Source organism: Microtus oregoni, unplaced genomic scaffold (genome assembly GCF_018167655.1).
Source record: "Microtus oregoni isolate MIOR12 unplaced genomic scaffold, Mior012 000005F_ref0000423, whole genome shotgun sequence".
NCBI lineage: Eukaryota > Metazoa > Chordata > Mammalia > Rodentia > Cricetidae > Microtus > Microtus oregoni.
The window spans coordinates 17,372,234-17,393,396 of NW_024543064.1; the positions used below are offsets into that span (position 1 = coordinate 17,372,234).

At 51.9% G+C, this 21,163-nt stretch overlaps 1 protein-coding gene across 1 annotated transcript in view; it reads right to left on the bottom strand.

The window, feature by feature from the left end:
• Nucleotides 1–21,163, bottom strand: part of Myom3 (myomesin 3) — a 46,853-nt gene that overhangs the window by 15,119 nt on the left and 10,571 nt on the right. Inside the window, exons 7-23 of the mRNA XM_041652714.1 lie at nucleotides 20,646–20,690; nucleotides 20,208–20,348; nucleotides 17,662–17,823; nucleotides 16,893–17,034; nucleotides 15,975–16,174; nucleotides 14,677–14,730; nucleotides 14,163–14,290; nucleotides 10,815–10,998; nucleotides 10,325–10,499; nucleotides 8,560–8,681; nucleotides 7,995–8,182; nucleotides 7,613–7,739; nucleotides 6,047–6,225; nucleotides 3,206–3,320; nucleotides 1,335–1,491; nucleotides 802–911; nucleotides 341–385 (exon numbers count right to left, since the gene is read on the bottom strand). Of these exons, the coding sequence (XP_041508648.1) occupies nucleotides 341–385; nucleotides 802–911; nucleotides 1,335–1,491; nucleotides 3,206–3,320; nucleotides 6,047–6,225; nucleotides 7,613–7,739; nucleotides 7,995–8,182; nucleotides 8,560–8,681; nucleotides 10,325–10,499; nucleotides 10,815–10,998; nucleotides 14,163–14,290; nucleotides 14,677–14,730; nucleotides 15,975–16,174; nucleotides 16,893–17,034; nucleotides 17,662–17,823; nucleotides 20,208–20,348; nucleotides 20,646–20,690 (2,274 nt within the window). The remainder of the gene's footprint in view (nucleotides 1–340; nucleotides 386–801; nucleotides 912–1,334; nucleotides 1,492–3,205; nucleotides 3,321–6,046; nucleotides 6,226–7,612; nucleotides 7,740–7,994; nucleotides 8,183–8,559; nucleotides 8,682–10,324; nucleotides 10,500–10,814; nucleotides 10,999–14,162; nucleotides 14,291–14,676; nucleotides 14,731–15,974; nucleotides 16,175–16,892; nucleotides 17,035–17,661; nucleotides 17,824–20,207; nucleotides 20,349–20,645; nucleotides 20,691–21,163) is intronic.

A 21,163-nucleotide genomic window follows, 5' to 3' on the forward strand; every position in this document is an offset into this window, starting at 1 on the left:
ATGATGGTTGTGATGATACTAGTGATGGTGATGATGGTGATGGTGGTGGTGGTGGTGATGATGATGGTAGTGCTAGTGATGGTGGTGGTGGTGATGATGATAATGATGATGGTGATGCTTATGCTGATAAGAGACTGCCTTGTTTTCCTCCTTTGCACATCTCGGGCTCCCTGCTGGCTATCCTTTTCCCATCAATATGCCTCTGGTCTCTGGTCTTCCAGTCTATGGTTCCCCTACCTCTTGCTCCCAGGTTATCCCCGGTGCTTTGCGCGACTCAGTTCTGATCAGCACATGTTCACAGACCTTTAGGAACCACAGGAAGCGGCACCTCAGTGTTTACCTGGGTTTCTGATCTCATGACTCAACTTCTTCAGCTTGTTCAACTCTGGGACAGTGAGGGACAAGGAAGAAAACAGATGCAACATTAGGACACAGGGCTCTATTAGAGCCATCCCGTGCTGAGTGGTTCCAGGAGAGCTGGTTCCACATTGCCATCAACTTGGGGTTACATACTCCATGGAGCCCAGTGATGAGAACTGTGGGCTTCGGTCCTGGGGCACTGTGGGAGATACTGTAGCTACTCTTGGCGACCCCATGGCTGCATATGCTCCCCACCTCCTCAGAAAAGCACCTCTTAGATGCCAGGCTCTGTAGGATGACCACATTAGTACCCAGCGCTGGTCAGGCTGAGCCTCAATGTCCACCTGGCCTGAGCCTCAATGTCCACCATAGGGCACTGGTGCTTGGGTTCTGGATCGGGATTTGTTCCCCTGAGGAGGTGGCAGGGAGTGAAGCCATTACCTTCTTCTGTCAGTGTGTGGCTTGCAGAGATATCTTCATCAGCATCGGGGACCACCACTGAGTAGATACCTAAGTCTTGAAGGTCAGGTTCTTTCAAGATGACCTTGGACCTGGCAGAGAGAGGCAAGCTGATGCCCTGAGATGGGGCTTGAGGCTCATGCACTGAGTGGCAGAAGCTGGAGAATCTTGGCTCTCTTGGCCTATACCCTGCCCAGGCCTTGGCTAAGCTTGACAGCAGGGACAGCTGCCCTCTTGCGCCCCCTTGATATCTCCTGTGGACCAGCAAAAGCTCTAGAGTTGGGTGGGCAGTGTGGTACACGGTCTACAGACAAGCAGCCAGGGACTTGGCGAAGGCATGAGGATTTTAGGTGGTGGCACTCAAGGCTCCCCACCAAAAGACAATCCCCAAAGAAGGTCTCCTTTTGACTGCAGCTGGCATTGCCAAGGCAGGCGGGGCAGCCCTGGCCAACCTGTGTGTCTGCCTTCCAGGTCTGCCACCCTTGGATGCTGCCCCCCAACCCCTCCCCACTCACTTGTTCATTTCGTCCTCCACCTCCACCCTCTGTGGATCAGGTGGACCCTTGTAATCCTTTGACCACTGAAACTCAGAGAAGTCAGGAGCTTCGGGGGCTTCGAAAGCCAAGTAGATACGGCCCTCTTCATCCACACCAACTTCGATCTCCCGTGCATCTGGAGGTGAGATCCAGGAAGAGACAGCAAGGGGGCAGTTTCAACATTGTAACTGGGGTTGTGTGGCTTCCCTGATTGGAGCAACAGATCTCTTGTGATCTCCAAGGTCTTTCGTGACCCTCAAATGTCACCTCCTCAAGTCCTTCTGGCTGACTTTTCCTCTTCCTCCTCCCTTTCCTCTTTCTCCTTCTTTTCCTTCTCTTCTCCCCTACACCTCTTAATTCTTCTCTTTAACATAAAATTTTGGCACATTAGCCCAGATTGGTATTGAATTCACTATGGAGTCCAGGCTATCCACGATTCTACAACCCTAGGCTCTGTGGGACAATAGTCTTTTATCCTGTCACCTGTATTATTTTTAATAAAATGCTGATTGGCCAGTAGCCAGGCAAGAAGTATAGGCTGGGCGATGGCGACCAGGCAGGAAGTAGAGGCGGGGAAATGAGATTCTGGGAAGAGGGAAGTTTTAGTCTGCAGTCGTCACCCAGCCTCAGCGGAAGCCAGACACAGAGCAAGCAAGATGTGACTGCCTCGCTGAAAAAAGTACCAAGTCACGTGGCTAACACAGACATGTAAGATGTAAGAAAGAATTAATAAGAAGCCTGAGCTACTAGGCCAACCAGTTTATGATTGATGTAGACTTCTGTGTATTTCTTTGGGACTGAACGACTGCAGGACCAGGTGGGACAGAAACCTCTGTCAACAGGAGTGCTAGGGTTATAGGTGTGTACCTATAACCTGGCTCCTATCTCTAAAAATCCTTGTTCTCTTTTCTTTCTTTTCATCTCTGCTGTGCTGTGACAAAATCCAGAGCTAGGCAAGCCCTCCACCAGTGAGCTGCATCCCTACCTTACTCCTGGCTATCCTAAAATTTCCTCGTTGACTAGTTTGACATCTGCTTTTACGGTCTGTCAACTCCCTGCTCCCATCTCTCCTATTATAACAGCAGAGATCTGCTTCCTCTGCATCTGTGTCCCCAGTGCATGCAAACCTAGATCTGCTTTCTTCACATCTGTACCTCTGTGCATGCAAACCTAGATCTGCTTCCTCCACATCTGTGTCCCCGGTGCATGTAGACCTAGATCTGCTTCCTCCACATCTGTGTCCCCTGTGCATGCAAACCTAGATCTGCTTCCTCACCCATGTCTGTGTCCCTGGTGCATGCAGACCAAGATCTGCTTTTTCTTCCACAGCTATGCCCGGCGCATGTGGACCTCACTAAGTACTTGTGAACTGAATACTTAACAAAATGCTTTATAGTTAGCCATATGGGTGAGTTTGTCATCTGCTAGCTGTGGGCCTTGGTGGTTTAATTGTTTTGCACTGAGACAAGTGAGTTCCTCTGCACGAGGACCTAGGAGCAAGTCTTGACATGCATAACAATAGTGACTACAGGCCCTGTGAACTCGAGAGAGACAAAGCTACATGAAGTGACTGAGATGGAGCTGGGTATCAGTTCAAGTTGTTGCATAACTTCATGTTTATGGCATCGAAAGCATGAAAGACACTCTCACAACCAGTGGAAAAGGGTGGTGATGGAGACAAATCAGAAGGGAAAATTGAGCTGCCAGTGGGTAGAGTGGTGGGTGGGAAAGAACCCAGTGGGTCCAGGCCTCCAGCCACATCCTCATGCGTCTCCCATCTTCCCTCTGAGCATCTCCTGCACCCAGACCCCAGTCCCTCAGAGCAGTCTGGCACTCCCTGGTCATCCTACCTGGCTTGTCTTCCAGGAGCACAGGGTCAGTGGGGACCGATGGTTGTCCTAGACCAGCTGAGTTCATAGCCTGGATCCGGAACATGTATTGCTTTCCTGGCTGCAAGTCAGACACCTGGTGGTGGGAGAGCAAAACCTGAGGACAGGGAGGACAGACCTGCCCAGATTCTGTCCAGAGCTGCTGGGACCCCTCCTGGGCTGGGGCAGGCCAAGAGTATGCCCTTTTCCTGGGATCCAAAGCGGGTTTTGCTTTTGTTTTGAGATAGGGCCTCTCTTTACTGCCCAGGCTGGCCTGGGTCTCTCTCTCTCTCTCTCTCTCTCTTTTTGTCTACTGACGTTAAAGGCCTCTGTCCTCTGTTGCAGAATATCATCTTAAGGTGTGTTACATTTGTTTATGCTCTGGAACATTTGCTTAGCGATGCAAAGATGTGTTGCCTTCTTCTATATTGCATTGTTTAACTCTGTGAAGCTGTGATTCTTTGCCTATCTAAACCACCTGCCTGGTCTAATAAAGAGCTGAACTGGCAATAGATAGGCAGGAGCAGGGATAGGCGGGGCTGGCAGGCAGAGAGGATAAAGAGAAGGAGAACTCTGGAAGGGAGAAAAGAGCAAGAGAGAACAGGAAGAGAGGACACTAGGGGCCAGCCACCCACCTAGCTACCTGGTCACCCAGCTGGCCATGGAGTAAGACATACAGAAGTAAGAAAAGGAAAAAGTCCAGAGGCAAAAGATAGATGGGATAATTGAAGAAGAGCTGGAAAGAAAAAAATAAGCCAAGCTAAGACTGGACACTTATAAGAAAGAATAAGTCTTCGTGTGTGATTTATTTGGGAGCTGGGTGGCAAGCCCCCAAAAGATCCAAAGAGAAAAAAGCCAAAAGAGAAAAAAGAGTAAAAAGCAACATTTCAGTGTTCCAAGATAGGGCTAGAGTTAAAGAAAACCCACGACCAATCCTCATTCTTGGCTTTCAAGTCCTAATTTTTGTTTTGTTTTAAGACAGGGTCTCTTGCAGCTTACGCCAGTCTTTAACTTGCTTATGTCTCGGTGACTGGCCTGGAACTCCAAGCCTCTTGTCTGTATTTTCCAAGTACTGGGTGGGATTACAGGCACGCCCCACCATGCCTGTCCGTAAGTTCCATTTTCTATTGGCCTCTCTGTCTGACTTTATCCTCTGGGCACTGATGCCTGGAACCTGACTGGACATAACTCACTGTCCTCCCATCTAGAAAGCCCTCTTCCTTCCTGCGTTTCTTATCTCTCATGGATATGGCCTTCTCCTCAGAGACTCTGAGACAGACCTGAGGTCACCTTGCATGCTCTTTTCTTAGCCCTAAACAAGTTATTTTTCCTTCTTCTCCTTAAAGGCACTGGGGATTGCACCAAAACCCTCATGCATGCTAAACAAATACTCTACCATTGAGTTACATTCCTTACATTAAAAAAAAATTAGCTAGGTGTGATGGTGTATCCCAGTACAGAGGCATAGATCTCTAGGAGTTTGAAGCTACCTTGGTCTACATATAAGGTCCAGGCCAGCTAGGCTGCACAGAGAGACCCCTGTCTCAAAATCAATAAGTTAATTAATTTATGGAAACAGTCTTATGTAGGTCAGACCTATAGTCAAGGATGACCTTGAACTTCTGATCCTTCTGCCTCTTCCTCCTGGGCGAGATTTCAAGCCACCCTGCCTGGTTTACATGATGCTGGGGACCAAATGCAGGGCCTTGCGCATCCTAGGCAGGCAGTCTGCTACCTGAGCCACATCCTCAGCTCTACTATTTTATTTTGAAACGGCCTCAATTAAGTTGCCCAGGTTGGCCTTGAACTTTGGAGCCCAGGCAGGTCTTGAACTTCTTACCCTCCTGCCTTTGCCTTCAGAGTAGCTGGGATTACAGACAGTACCACCAAGTGTGGCTCCTTAACACGTCTAGAAGGAGGCTCTCCTGTGCATGTCCCAGCTGTGCCTGGATGGAAACTCTGTTTCTGCTTCTTTGGATTAGCCCCACAGTTCCCTCAGAGGTATCTCTGCCCCCTGGACCTCCCTCCAGTCTGCCTTTACCTCTGCCGATCTGACTAAGCTTAACTTTTCTAGTGGTCTTCAGGCCAGTTTCCAGTTCTGATGTTTATGACCTAACAATTCCCAAAGTGCCTAAGCCTCTGCCCTCTTACTCCTATGTAAGTGACCTTCACTCTAGTGCTCCCCCAGGGTCCCTGGCCTTGGCCCTTGCCGAGGTCTCGGCCTGAACACCTAGCCCCACATCCTTCTTGGTCTAACTGATTCCAATCCACGCTTCCTTGTTCAGCTGTGACCTATGCAAGGATGCCAGGGAGTGTCTCTGACTTCCCTTCCTGGAGCTCCCAGAAACCTCCTGTCACCATTGCCCATGGCATGTTTAGCTTAAAATGTTTGGGACCTGGGCCAGATCTGGCAGTAAGTAGGTGTCAAGAAGTGGTTAGAGAGTTACTGAGTAGTAGCCAACTCTCCAAGGCGGAAACTATCCCAAGTCACTGAGGCCATCTGCCCTGGCCTGGGCCAACACACGGGAAAGGGCAAGGAGACCATCCACCATGCATCGGCTGACTCTGCCGTGGGAGACTGACCCAGAATCTGTCAGACTTCTACCTTTTCATTGGTTTCACCTAGTATCAATGTTCCTGTGTCTAGAAGACCTAATATCATCTAAACATCCCAGCCACTGTTTGATAGGGACATTTGTTGCTATAAAGACTTTCCTTGTCTGTCTTCTTTTGTTCATGAGGATCTTGTTATCTTGGTATTTGTTATTATAACCGACTTCCGGCAAATGCAGTGGCTGGGAGGACCGAGAGGCAGAAACTCACCCTGAGATTGGTGCCGGAGGTGACGTCTGGGGTGACAGGCCTCCACTCCTCAGAGCCTTTCTCCTGGAAGCTGACTCGGTAGCCTGTGACTGGCCCGGCTCCTATATACAGTGGGGGTTCCCACTGCAGCATCACGGAGGTGGCCTTCACCTCAGACACCCTCACATCATATGGCGGGCCTATGGGGAAGGAGATGTGGCCTGAGATGTGGGGTTGTTCAGCCAGGTGGCAGCTACCCCACAGCCTTCAAGCCAGACAGGTGGACAGCGAGTTGTGCAAGTCAGTGTGTAAACTGTGGGCAGTGTGCAAGCTGGGCGGCTCATCAGTCATCACTGAGTCTGGAAGTGCCTCCTTTGGGCTAGCCTTGGTTACACAACACTTGACCTTAGACCTGAAGCTTGGCTAACTGTTTAAACTGTGCTCAGCGTTGCCTCCTTCCAGAGCCTCCCTGACCTTCCCCACCCCCATCTGAAACAGCAGGACCCCTACGGGATTTTTGCCACTTTGATGGCAAGGATGCAGGGTAGACTGGTGATGACCTCCAGAGCCAGCCTGCCAGGGTCCACCTTTCCCAGCTCTGCCCTTTCCAGTGATGGGGACTTGGAGTTTTTTAGCCTTGACGGTCCTGTCTCCTCACCTCTAAAGGGAGGCAACAATGCTTCTTATTAGATGGAGCCGTAGAGAGCAGAAGGAGGCCATTCATAGAAATCTCCCCCCCCCCCCCCAGCAAACATCCAGTTGACATTAGCTGCTTGTAATCGCATCCCAACTTGTGATACCCATGGCATCCCACATGCTAGCAAAGTGCTCCGCTATTGAGCTATTCCCAGCCTCCGGGGAAGGGTTTATGTGGAACACAGAACTGAGACACACAGGGTGATTTGGCAGGGACTGTTTCTTCCCAGGAGAGCTAAGAGCCTCCTTGGTGAGACAACCATGAAGGTTGCAGGAGCAGTGTTCAGGGCGGCTGACTATTTGTGTCTGTCTAGGATTGGGTTTGGGGGTACTGGGTTGGAAGTTCTGGGTGAGCCTGGCTGTCCTAGGAGTGTGGCTTTGGGGCTAATGGAAGGTCTGTGGCCAGAAAGAGGTCAGATGGTGTTGAGGTGGGTGACAGTTTGGCTGGAACTGGTGGTGGTCTGGTTAGGGATCCCCCCAGGCGGGCTTAAGATAGTCTGTGTCAGGGTTTAATCAGCGGTTCTCAACTTGTGGGTCATGACTCCTTTGGATGGGCTATTGTACGACCCTTTCACGGGGTCACATATCAGATATCCTGCAGATTAGCTACTTACATTATGATTCATAACAGTAGCAAAATTACAGTTAAGAAAAAGAAATGAAAATAATTTTATGGTTGGGGGTCACCACATCGTGAGGAACTGTATTAAAGGGGCGCAGCATTAGGAAGGTTGAGAAGCTCTGGTTTACAGGATCAGCGTGTGAAGAATGTGGGGTCTGGACCAACAGAGCAAGGCGGGATGCCCAGGGTTGGTGGGGGCATTTGTGTTGTGGGTTGGTGTGATCAGGAGGAATGTGAACAAGTCTGGGTATTGGCTCTCAGGCTCTCACCTGGCTCAGGCATCGTCCACTCTTTGCATGCAAACAGGCTGCTGGGGGCCGACAGCTCACCAATACCTGCCCAGTTCACTGCCCGGGCTCGGAACTCATAGAAATGGCCTTCGTGAAGGTTGGTGACCTGCAGGGGTGAAAAGTCAGACTGTGGAAGCTGAGGCTGGGGCAGAGAAGTGGGAGGCACCAGGGTAGTGGGACAGCTAGAGCAGAAGACTCGTGAGGACTTCTAATATGGCTGTTCTAGGGGCTATTGGGTGGCAGAGCCTGGGGAAGTCCGAGGCATTTCGTCTAGCTTCCTGCACCTTGCACAGCAGTAGCGATGGAGGCTGCAGTTATGTTCTAGACCCAGCTTGGGATGGGATGGCGTTTGAAGCCTCACCTTGCACACCCGGCTTGGGATGGGCTGATGGTTGACTGGGTGCCAGTCTGACTCCTCCGAATCATGCTGGTCCACGAAGTAGCCCAGGATCTTGCCACCTCCCCGCCGTTTGGGGGGTTTCCAGCCAATGACCATTTCATTCTTTCCGCAGGAGAGGAGTGCAAAGTCATATGGGGCCGATGGGGTAGCTGTGGGAGGCAAGGACTGAGCAGAGGGCTCTTTGGGATGACTCACTGGGTAGTGAGGCTCCAGGGAGCTGGTCAGCCTCCCTGGTGGGTTCCCACCGTGATCTGGGAGTCCTCTCTGAGTCAGGAGTGTCTGCTCCCTTCGAGGGTGTCTTGGAGTCTGATCTCTGAACCAGGGAGCTTTCCCACTCCTTGGGATCAGTTCTCACTGTGGTCCCAGGCCACTGCCACTTCCTCCCGGAAGGAAAGAGTGAGCGAAAAGCTCCAGATCCCTTGAGGGAGTTCTGGGATCAGGGATCAGACCTTCCGAGACATGGCCTTGGCTCCTGCCCAGGTCAGGCTTCCCTGAGGATTGCAGGCTGGGCCTGCCCAGCACTCACCCAGAGCCTGCTTGACCCTGATGGGTTGTGTCACAGCTGAACTCTCACCAACCCCAGCCTCGCTGACCGACCTGATGCAAAATTCATACTCCTTTCCGGTCCGCAGCCCCGGAACCGAGAACCTGGGAGAGAGAAGTTTGGCTCGCAGGGGTGTCTACACCGCTGACTCTATCTGAACCACCTTAGGGGATAAACAGTCACCAACAAGAGACGAGTAGAAGGTTGTAGTCTAAAATATCACCCCAGTCTCACAATGATAAATGAAATGGCACATGGAGGATGTTGGTTGTAAAGAATATCGGTTTTTCTAGACTCCATCATCCGCATGCGAAGATGAGGGGCTGGGGAAAGTGTGTACCACGCGTGCCTGAAGAAACGAGTTTGGTCTCTAGCACCACCGCAAAATTGGTGTGTGGTGGTGGTGGTGGTGGTGGTGTGTGTGTGTGTGTGTGTGTGTAACTTCTGCTCAGGGTGTATGCGCTGGGTAGAGACAGGATCCCTATAGATCACTCACCGACCAGCCTAGTCTATTAGTGAACTCCAGGCTCATTGAGAGACACTGTCTCAAAAAATAAGATGAGGTGTTGGACAGGTGACTCGACTGGACACCCTGAGTTTGATTTCCGGGACCCATATGATGGAAAGAGAGGAGTAATTCCCTCAGGCTGTCCTCTGACTTCCACGTACACCCGGATTAATGAACAAACAAGATTAAAATTTTTTTAAAAGGTGGGGGTCTGGGGAGTTAGTTCAGTGGGTAAAGAGAGTCCTTGCAGAGCAAGCCTGAGAACTGGAGTTTGATGCCTCAGCAACCACAAAAAATCAGACATGGTAGTCTGTAATCCCAGCTCTTCTATACAGGGCGGGAGGCAGATAGGAGGACGACTGTGACTCTCAGACCAGCTAGCCTAGCATACACAGTGGTGAACGAGAGACCCTGACTCAGTCGGGTTGGAAGAGGAGGGCTGACACTAATGGTTGTTCTCTGGCCTTCAAATGTGCACTGTCATGTGCACACCCACATTCACACCCACACGCATACACTCATATTTTATAAAGAGAAGGGGGAACTGAGGAAGACATCTAATGTCAGCCTCTGGTCTCCACACTCATTTGCACGTATGCACACATTCACCACATCAAACATACAAAGAGGGAAAAGATGCCTGAAAGGGGGCTGGGTCAAGGCCAAGGAGGCCTACCTGTGGCCCAGGGCTGCTGAATGCCTGCTCAGGACGCTGGCCTCAGCCTTGGAAGAGAACAATGTCTGTTCTGATTTACACTGAGGCCGTCTGTGATTCAGCCCCTGAGAACCCTGTTACAGACCCTCCAGACAACTATCATCGCAGGCCCTTGGAAGAAAACCTGGCATGCAGGAAGCTGCCTTCCTTATCCTGTTTCCTCTGGATGAAACTGGAACCGTGGGCCTCCCTTTCCCTGACCCACATTTCCTGTGCTCTATGGGATGCCTGTCCGACAGAGGTTACCTCCACCCTCAGACTCCTGCAGACAGCACGCTCAGTGAATGAATGTGTTAAAACAGACCCTCTGGGGCCAGGTCCCCCCTCCCCACCTTCACTTTTATAGGAGCATTGGCTAGGTCCTTAACTCTCCATGCCTCAGTTTCTCCTTCTTTAAACAACAGTACAAACTACGATGTTAAAAGCAGGATTGCAGCGAGCTAGGAGAACCCAGCACATGGAAGAGCTTAGGGCCAGTGCCCAGCCTGTGATGTCCCGGCCAGGAGCCGGTGAGACAGACTTACTTGGTGTCCAGGATGGGCTTGTTGTTCACTGTTTGCCACTCTGATGCCCCTGCTTCCCGGGAGTAGATGTAATAACCCAGGAGTTCCGTGCCGCCCTCCACAGGCTCCCAGGTAAGGGAGACAGAGGTCTGCGTGTCTCTGAAAGCTTGGACTTGAGCTGGAGGAGGGAGGGTCGCTAAAAACCAGAGAGGTGGAGAGAGGACACTGAGTGATGGTTCTGATAGGTGAGGAGGGGCAAAGGGAGGAGCATAGGAGATTTGGGAAGACTTCCACAGCAGTCAAGACTGTGGGTAGACTCCAGACCTGCTACAGGGCTTCTGGGCAGCCTAAGCTGAGTGTGCCTGACCCTCATTCTCCTGTCCTACAGGCCAGCTTGCTTCTCACTCAAGCAAGGGCCTTCTACATCAATCTCAGTCAGTTCCTCCCTCCCTGCAACCCCAGTCTGAGAAGCTTGCCTTTTCCCTCCATGGAGCAGCATCACACTTGGTACCTGGCTTGCCCTTCAGGGCAATGGGCTCGCTGGGTTCTGAGGGATCGCTCATGCCATACTGGTTCAAGGCTCGCACTCTGAAGACATACGATTTCCCCTTCTCCAAGTCCAGGAGGGCGAATCTCGGGGACTTGATGGGTGTCTCTGAGCTGATGGCCTCCCAGGTTCCACTGCCTATGATGGACTGGAGAGCAAGAGGGCTTGGGGATGGTTCAGTGGCTGCCGGAGCCTGACTACAGACTGGATGCTGCCCTGAAGGCTCCTAGAGCAGCTTGTGTGCAGCTTGGATGACTCCAGAGCACCTGATCTCTCCGCCATCTGCTTCCTCAACCTCCTCTCTCTGATGTCTGCTGAGCCTCTCATGGGAGGCGTGGCCAGCACTGGGTTCCCGTGTGGTTCACACGGCATTAATGGCATTAATACCTGCAGTCACTTGGGTCCAAACCATTGGCACAATAGGCCCAGACCTGTGCTTTAGCCACAAAGCCAGTTGACTCCACCTTCAAAACACATCCAGAGTCCAGTTTTAACTCCCCACTGCTCCCTTGATCCAGGCCAACATCACCTGCTGCTTGAATTGCTTAACTAGTCTCACTGAGTCCTTTCATTCAAACTTAAGCTTTTTTCTTTTCTTCCCTTCCTTTTCCCTCTCTCTTTTCCTCTCTCCTTATTGCTATCTTTTTTCCCTCCATTAAAAAAAAATTATTTTGTGTGTGAGAGTACCCAGCGGCCAGCAGGGGGCATCCAATCCCTTGGAACTGGAGTTTCAGGTGTTTGAAGAGCTCTGGTTTTCTGATGGAGCCGTCTGGACTCTTTAACTGTTGAGCCATCTTTCCAACCCCTTTTTGATTTATTTGTTTGTTTGTTTTCAAGACAGAGTTTCTCTGTGTAACAGTCCTGGTTGTCCTGGAACTCACATTGTAGATAAGGCTGGCCTTGAACTCAAAGAGATCTGTGTGCTTCTGCCTCCCAAATGTTGGGATTAAAGGTGTGTGCCACCAAAGCCGGCCCCTGCCCTGTGGTTTTTGAGACAGGGTCTCATGTAGTCCAGGCTGGCCTAAAACTCATTCAGGGGTGGCCTTGAGCTCTTGAACCCTCCTGCTGCTAGCTTCTAAGTGCTGAAATTACAGGCATGTACCACCATGTCTCATTCTGGTCTTTTCTTCAGTGCCTGTCAATGGGATCCTTTATAGCAACAGGTCCCTGTCTGCACAGAATCCTTTCAAGCTCCCGTGTTCTTCTGACTTGTTACACTTTCCTGTGACTTGCTACCTATCTGGCTACCACTCACTTGCCTTTCTCTGCTACCTTATACCTAAGACATCCTGTTACTCTCCAGGTCCTGTCTCTGGGCCTTTGTACTTGCTGGAGCCTGTACCAGGAACGTTCTGGAATGTTCTTGGCTTCTTACTTCCTATAGACTCTTACAAAGAACTCACCTTCTGGGGAGGCCTCCAGTCATGTCTAGGACTTCAGAAGTCTCTCCTGCTTCCTGTTTCATGCTTTAGCAACTCCCACTAGACAATGGACCCTTGTCCTTAATGTTACAGCCTTGTCTTGTCTCTCAGACCTCCTCACCTCAGCGTGTCCCTGGGACCAGGATCAGTCCCAGCTCATGGGAGAATGGATGACTAAGCCAGTGAATTCCCAGGAAGTTCCTGAAAGGTGGACGTTAATTTCCACACCAGGGAGGGAGCGTGGGTGTTGAGGCCTTTTGATACTGTGTCTGAAGTCATCCATCAAGCGAGATACCAACAGGACATGTAAATTCAGGGGTGGGTTAACCCGTGCGGCTCACTCTGCTGCACCAGGGACTCAGGAGGCAGCCACTGCTCCTGAGCTTCTGGGAAGATGGTGGTAGAGAGTCACAGTGAGGACCTGCTGACCTGCCTCCCTGGCTCTTCTTCTCCAAGGCCCACATGACTGTCAGGGCCTCCAACCCACCAAAGAATCTCCATAGGCATCAGTGGGCCCACCGTGCACATCATGTGTGCCACCGGGCTCTACTCTCTGCACATCCGGGTGACACACACCTCAGACCTACAAGGTGTGTGGGATTTATTATGTTATAATGTATCGTTATTATGAACATTGTTCCAGACAAGAAACTGAGACACAGAAGGATTAACACCAACAGCTTGCCCAAGGTCACATTGCTACTAGTTAGCAGAGGCAGCCTTTGAGCCCAGGCAGGCCTTAGTCCACAGCCCAGGAAACAAAGTTTCTCTTTTGTGCATATGGTTGTGTGAAGGAATAGCATGCCCAGGCTTGCGAGCAAGTGTGTGTGTGTGTGTGTGTGTGTGTGTAAGCCAGACGTTGACACCGGGTGACTTTCTCACTCGTTTTCCTCCTTATTTCTTTTAGACAGTCTCTTATTGAACCTGGAGCTTACTCACTGGCTAGACTGACTAGCCAGCCCGCCCCAGGGATCCTCCTATCTGTGCTCACACCAGCACTGGGATTACAGGAGCCCATTGCTACGCCTGGCTTTTTTATGTGAACGCTGAGGGTCCTAATGCAGTAAGCACTTTAGCTATGTTCCCAGCTCCACAGACTTTCAATTATCTACAGCTTCCCTTATGCCCGACTGCTAAGGCTGTTTGTCCATTAGATGAATAGGGGACCTCTCTGGATCATCAGAGGTGGTGAGTCCTCCCTGGACATTCTAAATGCACGGTCAGGTAAGTCATTGAGTCATCTACTAACTCAGTCTCTGCCTTTAGGGAGGTGAGTGAGACACAGTCGCTAGCCCTGGCTATGTGTGGTGTTCTTCCCCATCCCCCCAGAGCAGACTGTCCTATAATATAGGGTGGAGGACACTGAGCCACAGTGAGTTTAGGAAGCTGGTCCAGACTCATACAGCAGGGCCTGGATTTTACTAGATCCCATCAATGCTGTCTTCTGCAAGAAAGAAGGCACTTTCTTCTGCAAAGGCCATCTTCTTTCTACCCCCTCCACAGTCTTCCCTCCTCCATCTCTGTCCCTAGTGAGGACTACTACCTAGTGCCCCCTCTGGTGAATATAAGCCTCATTTCTTACCCAGCATGTCTTGAGTGCTGGGCCTAGGTGTCACCTGGAGGTAGGAGGTGCCTAGGAAGCCGGTGGATCTCATAGTTACAACTGTCTGACCCTGGGGTACTGTGGCTTTCACCACAAAAAGGCCATGTAGTCCATCCTCCTGCCTCAGAGTAAGGCTTAGCTTAGGCCCTTCCAGGCAGTAAATTCCCATCTCTGAAGATCCCAAAGTTGTTCCTGGAGCTCTCCACATTCTGCACCACCTCCACCCCAGATCCACATAGCCGCCTTTGCCTTAGGCTATCCTGGGCTGTTTCCCAGTTCCGTTCGTACCTTTTCCAGAGAGTAAGTCAGTGGGGCTCTGCCGCGGGGACGTGGCTCCTCCCAGCTCAGAACTGCGTAGGCCTCTCTGATCTCGCTGGCGTGGACATTGGTTGGGGCTGAGGGAATGGTCACAGCATCTGGAATCCAAAGTCACCAAGGGAGAGATGAGTGTGCCCTCAAAGACCCCTAATCTCAGCCCTGCATTCCACAGAAAGTGCTAAGACCATGGGTCGGGGTGGGGGGCAGAAGCTTGTCCAGCAAACCCAGACAGAGACAGCACCAGACCCTGATCCCTGCCCAGGGTTCCTCTTTATAAGTAATTTATTCCACAGAGATACAGCAGGGCAGTCTACAGGGATCCCATGTTTGATTTCCTCTGGGGACCCCATGTTTGGTTTCCTCTGAGCTGATCCTTCTACACTCTGAACACAATAGCTTTCTTGTTCTGCCAGCCAGTTAACACAAGTCCTGGAGCTGTGAGGGGCTGGTTCTAGGGGCAGAGCTGGGGGAAGGTCACACATACCTTCGAAATCACTCTTGCTGATGGTGATCTTGCTGCCCAGGTCAAAGGGAATCTCTAGGAGACAGGACAGGGCACAGGGGATTGGGTTAGGAGCCAACCAGTCACCTCAGGGTCTGCGTCCTGCCTGGTTCTGCTTGGCCTGGCAGTCCTGGCCATGCAACTTCAGGACCTAGCTTTCTTTTGGGTCTAGCTTTCTTGGAGTCCAAAGCGGACCCTGTTGTTCTTGGGCAGATGGAGACAGACAGGAGTCATGTGTTTAGACATGTTCATAGAGCTGAGGCAAACCCAAGGTATGGTGACTTCTAAGGGCTGGGAAAGCTACGTCCCTAACACCCTTAGGTGGGGCTCTTGAGGGCACCTCCCTCAAACTAAGGACACCTGAAGTAGCAGCTGTCTCCTAGCGATGGGTCCGGTGCCTTCCTCCAGACTAGCTGTTTCTCTCCTCTCAGGGGAGGGGGTCCCTAAAGGCAGGCCCGAGCCTCCTCCACCAGACTAAGGGTACTTAAGAATCAAACTATGAGTTCTCATCAAACTAGGGCTGAGAAGAGCTTTCTTTCTTTCTTCCTTTCTTTCTTTCTTTCCTTCCTTCCTTCCTTCTTTCTCCCCACTTCTCTTTCTCTCCCTCTCTCTTTCTTTCTTTTCTCAGGCTAGGACTTCCTGGAGGTTGGGCTGTGTGTCCCGGTGATGGTTGGTATTAGATTGTCAACTTGACAGGACTTACAATCACCATGGAAACAAACCTCTAAGCATGCCTGTGAGGGAGAGTCAAAAGAGGTGGAAAGACCCATCCTAAATGTGTGTGTGTGGGGCGCCACTTCTTTTATTTTATTTTATTTTATTTATTTACTGTATGTGCATTGGTGTTTTGCCTGCATGTATGTTTGTGGAGGGTGTCAAGTCCCCTGGAACTGGAGTTACAAACAGTTGTGAGCTGTCATGTGAGGGTGTCAGGTCCCCTGGAACTGGAGTTACAGACAGCCCATGTGGCAGCATTCTATGGGCTGGGGTTCTGGACTTAGTAAAAAGAAGAAACTGAGATAGTCAGTGGTCTCTCCCTGCTTCCTGACCATGGATAGCATGTGACCTGCTGCTTTGTGCTCCTAGGCTCTCTTGCTGTGAGGGACCGCACCCTAAAACTGGGAGCCCAAACAAGCCCTCCCTTTCTTACATTATAGTTATTGTGGTTTTGCCACAGCAGTGACGACGGAACCAGACCACCTCTTTCCTAGTAAGGTAGTCTATTCTGAGTGCCCTGACTGGGTCCCTCCAGTGTTCCCCCCAGGACCTCCGGTACTCACCTGTCTTCCTCTGGATTGCATCATGGTCACCCATGACAACTGCTTCTGAAGCCTTGGAAGGGAGACTGCTGCCGGCCTTGCTGATGGCGCGCACACGGAATCGATAGCTCTGTCCTTCAGTGAGGCCTTGGATTGGGCACCGACAGGTTCCCCCAGGGGCCTTATGGCAGGGCACCCACTCCTCTGAATCACCCTTGCACCTATAGACATAGACCCTGGCTTTCAGCCCTTTCCAGTCTGAGCCCTACAGGGCCTGATTTCTGCACACACGCCGCAGCTGCCTTTTGCCTATGCATGTCCCCTCCCCCCACTTAGAAGCCTTGCTCCAGACTGGGCCTAGAGGACTTCCACCTTCTACCACCGTGCTGATCGGAACATCCAGTGCTTCTGGAGAGCTGGCAGTGTCCCGACACCATGATGGGACCTTCACTTCCACTTCTATTTTGTCTTCCCCCGTCCCTGCATACTTAAAGGACTAGAAAACCAAATACAGGCTCAGACACACATAGCGGTCACTGGCTCCTCTTCTCCTAGGCCTGGTTTTCTCCCTAGCTCTGGCTTCAGCATCTAAAGCACGTGAAGGATGTAGGGAGTTCTGTGTCTCCACACATCCTTCCCTATCTCAGTGTGCCCCTCTCTGCGGCCTGACCTAGCCACCAAATTCACAGGTACTCAGGCTTCAAAGTACTTAATGGTTTTGTTCCAGAACTCTAGCATCAGTGTGAAAGAGATCTGGAAATCTGCACACCCTTGAATTATCTCTGTTATCTGCTTGCCCTGTTCTGAGAATCAGGGATGAGAGACCTAGCGCGGACTTTGTTTTCCCCCCACCTCTTCTTCTTCTGCCTACCAACACGTACACAAACTGTTTCTCAGTATTCTGCCCAATGGGCTTTGCCACACCAGAGTGCAACTCACAGCTCGATGGAGTAGCCAGTGATGATGCTACCCCGGGTGTCACTGGGTGGGGCCCAGGTCAGGGTCAGGCAGTCTCTATGCACATTCAGGCACCGGACATTTAGCGGGGAGCCTGGTGCTCCTGGCTTCTCAGCTGCAGCATCTGAACCCCAGGAGGAGGAAAACAAAGGGACTCATTCTCAGCCTGAAAACACTGGGCAGCCAGACCTTCCCCCAGCCCCTGTCTGACCTCCTTTTCCCTTGAGTTCTCTAGGGCCTCAGTTCTGTCCTGGAGGACCAGTGACAGGGGGCTAACCTGGCCCCCACTGGACAGCAGCATTGGAAGAGGGCGATGTATCATGTATTAGGTGCCATTTTATACCAGGTGCCGGAACAGTTGACACAATTAATCTGGGAACTCCAGAGCAACCTCTGTTTTGGAGGTGAGGAGCTGAGTCTCCCAGAGGTAGAGCAATGTATTCAAGGACGCCCTGTTCACAGAGTGACCAAGCCAGGGGCTGAATACAGACAGGGTTAAGGCACCAGAAGCAGAACTCAAACCGTGACCAGAACTCCCAACACTGTACAGAGCCCCCCCCCCCCCATCCCTACCACATCTCCTACTAGAGACTGTGGAGACTTGGCCGAGCCTCTCAGATTCCACAAGATGCTACTGCAGGGACCCATAGAAACCAACCCAACATCCTCCTCTTACAGCAGAGGGACCCAGGCTCCGAGAGCTGTAAGTCTCCCCTGCAGAGCTGGGGTCTCTGGTTCCACCACCCCTTACCTCTTATAAAGACATAAGCACTCTGCTCCTGCGGCCCAAAGGGGGAGGAGACTCGGACCGTGTAGAGCCCCTCATCCTCCTTGTAGGCGCAGGACACCTTCACGAATGCCTGGCGGTCTGTGTAGAGTATCTGCCTGCGTGTTGAAGATCTCAGGAGCCTGCCTGTGGAGGGGAAGATGGTCCAGCGTGAGCTCAGAAGGGGTCCTGGCCTCACCCAGGAGCTCACAGAAGCTCAGGGCTCTGGGGGTTCTGGTCGGATGCAAGAGAGGGAGAGAGAGAGAGAGAGAGAGAGAGAGAGAGCTGGTGTGGCCACAGGCTGAGGCTCAGGTTGGCGGTGGAGGTGAACATTGAGGATTTTCAGGGCTCTGTCAGTGTGGGCTCTGAGCTCTCCTCTAAGAGATCTAGAGGATGGGACCGGGGCTCAGGAAGGGTGGGGTTCAAGAAGAGGGTAAAGGTTTAGCAGGTGAGGAACTAGTTCTGTGGGAAAATTGCTGAACCCTGCACGCAGCCTGGCGGTTTAGCAGGAGTGGCTCGGTGGATGAAAGTAGCGGTTTTCTTTCTCTTAGATACGGTCTCCTGTAGCCCGTGACTTGCGATCCTCCTGCCTCTGCCTCCTGAGTGCTGAATGACAGGCATATGCTTTCATGCCCTATTTATGTGGTCCTGGGAATGAAAGCAGGGCTTCAGGCTCAACAGGCAAGACTACCTTAATGTAGGAAGTGGACTGACTGAGAGATGGGAGCTCAGAAAAGGCCAGGGTCTCACACAGTGAGGAGGGCGGAGGACTGGTCGAGGGACCGAGGTCAGTAGAGAGACTGAGGTCAGTAGAGAGACTTGGGGCATCTGTAAGGAGGCCCTTGAGTGGGGTTGTGGGAGTGGCCTTGCCCGGAGCTGCCTTGGAGAAAGGTCCTTTCTTTTTGCCAAGACTCCTCCCCCTGTCGGCACTCTATTTTGAGTGATGGACACGTTTGGGAAAACACATCAGTCTTGTTATTGCAGCTGTCCCTCAGGGTTCCTCCACTCCACCCCGCCCCCAGCAGGTGCCTCCTTCCTGGGCTCCAGGCAGGGGTGTGGAGATGGGAGGGAGGCTGTGCTCCTTGTCCTTAGGCTGCTGGCTGGTCACAGTCAGGACCAGAGAGCCAGCTGGCCTCTGTCCTCAGAGTAGCCAGCTCTAGCCCTTCACTGAGCCACTCTGGAGCTCTCTCATCCTTGAATGCACACACTCTCTCTCTCTTTCAATACATACTCACAATGCATACACATACATTCACAAACACCCACATACATACTCACACAATACACACTTACACGCATTCTCACCCACACCCACATCCTCTCTCTCTCTCTCTCTCTCTCTCTCACACACACACACACACACACACACTTACACTCACACACACTCTCACACACACTCACATACACACTCTCTCACACACATACGCACACATACATGCACATACATTCACAAACACACATACTCATATACATACTTACAAGTGCATGCATATGTACACATGTATGCACACATGCACACATGTTCCCACGCTGTCTTCAGAAAGCCTGGGGGAAGCAACACAGCCTGCCCTGCTTCCCCTGACCTTGGCCTCTGGTCCTTTTGTCTTAAACCTCGTTGCTCACTCCAGGGTGGAGGTGACACGTGAAGCCAGTGCCTGATGGCAGCCACCTGGGTAGACCTCACTAACAGTGGCTGTAGTGGCTTCGCTGACACACAGCTCCCTAAGCTGATGCAGTCTCTACCCGCTCCCGGACCTGAATTCAGAGTGGAGTCTTGGAGGGCCAAGTGGGCCCTTTTGCTCCTGGGGCAGATCGAGACAGACAGGGGTTGGGGCAAGTCTGAGGCCAAACCCCCAGATAGGATGCTCTTCAGGGCAGAAGGATTGCCTTCCTCAGACTGAGGGCACCCCAAGATGCAGCCATGATCCTCCCCTGGACAGCTGTCTCCTAGGGATGGGTCTGGTGCCTTCCATCAGACTGGGCATTTCTTCCCCTCAGAGTAGGAGTTCCTCAGGACAGGACTGAGCCTCTTCCATCAGACAAGGGATGCTTAAGAAGAAGCCTGTGAGTTCAGGGTATGCCTCTGGGGGATAGACTGCATTCTTTGAGGTGGAAAGACCCATCCACAGGGGCGGCGCCTTTCCCTGACTGGATCCTGGACTAAGTCAGAAAGGGTGCTCGCTGAGCAGCAGTTGGCGTGCTTTGTTCACTCCTGGCTCTCTGCTTCCCTAGCTGTGGATGGGATGCGAACAGCTGCTTGGTGCTCCTGCTGTCTTGACTTCCCCGCCATGGTAGACTGCACCCTTGAACTGTGAGCAGAAGTAAGCACTTTCCCCCTTAAGCTGCCACAGTCAGGGTGTTGTATCTCCGCAACAGGAAAAGAAACAAAGAAGACTCCTAACTCCACCCGGTTGTGCCCATCCCTCCTCTGGCACTGCCTGGAGGAGCGGCATGGATGACTCCCATAGGTGGGGAGGTTGTCCCTAGGTTGGGAGGGAGTGGGGCTCTGCCTTGGAAGGCCATGGCCTCACCGTCTCTGAACCACTGGATTCTCTGCTCGGCTTCTAACACATCATCCGAGAACAAACAGGTCAGGGAGAAGGGCTCTTTCTCTCGGGCAAAGATGGGCTTCAACACCGATGTAAACTCCACGCTGGGGCCGAACATAGATCCTGGGTGGGGACAGAAACATGAGGTCAAAGTCTTTTGAGACACTGGCCCGTCCTGGGGCCTAAATGTGAGCTAGGGCTCTTCTGGGCTGTTCCCTGTTCCTCTGGTTCTCAGAGGCACATCAGCTGGGAAAGACATCGTGGGGTGGGAGGAAGGAACCACGTAAGTTAGCATGTCTGTCAGGGATCAGTGCATGTGATAGCCTTCCGTGGATAGCCTTTGCGGGCCATAGTGATTGTTCTGAGGAGGACCACGGGGATCCCAGATGCCCTGCCCCCATCCATCCCCAGCCCACTTACGTTTAAAGATCTCTGAATCGAAGCCGGCGTCTTTCTCAAGGTAAGCTGCAGAAATAAGGCAAACACAGCTGGAGAGGGCTCAGGCACCCAATCCTATACATCTGGGGGCATGGTCTTGGGTGTGGGTTTGAGTTCCTACTTGTCAGTGATCCCTGAAGCCCCTCTGGGGGAAAAGTCACTTTGGTTCCTGGGCCCCAGTTTTCTCATCAGTAAAAGGGGAGCTGTGGTTGTTCCATGATGGCATGGGTTATGAACAAACTGGTTTCCAGGAATAAAGCCCCAAGTCAGCGCCCTGCACATACTAGGTGCTTCGTAAATGCTGGTTTTCCTCCTCTGTCTGGAGTTTCTGACAGGATCCTACACTGTCCTCAAAGGGGACAATCGTGGCCAGAGACTCTGGGCTTTCGGGAGGTATCATCCCAGACAGAGACTGGAGGTCCACAGTGAGATGGACATGACTCCCCAGAGCCAGCTAAGGGCACTGGCCCCTAGTGCTCAACTGCCGATCCTCACAGATG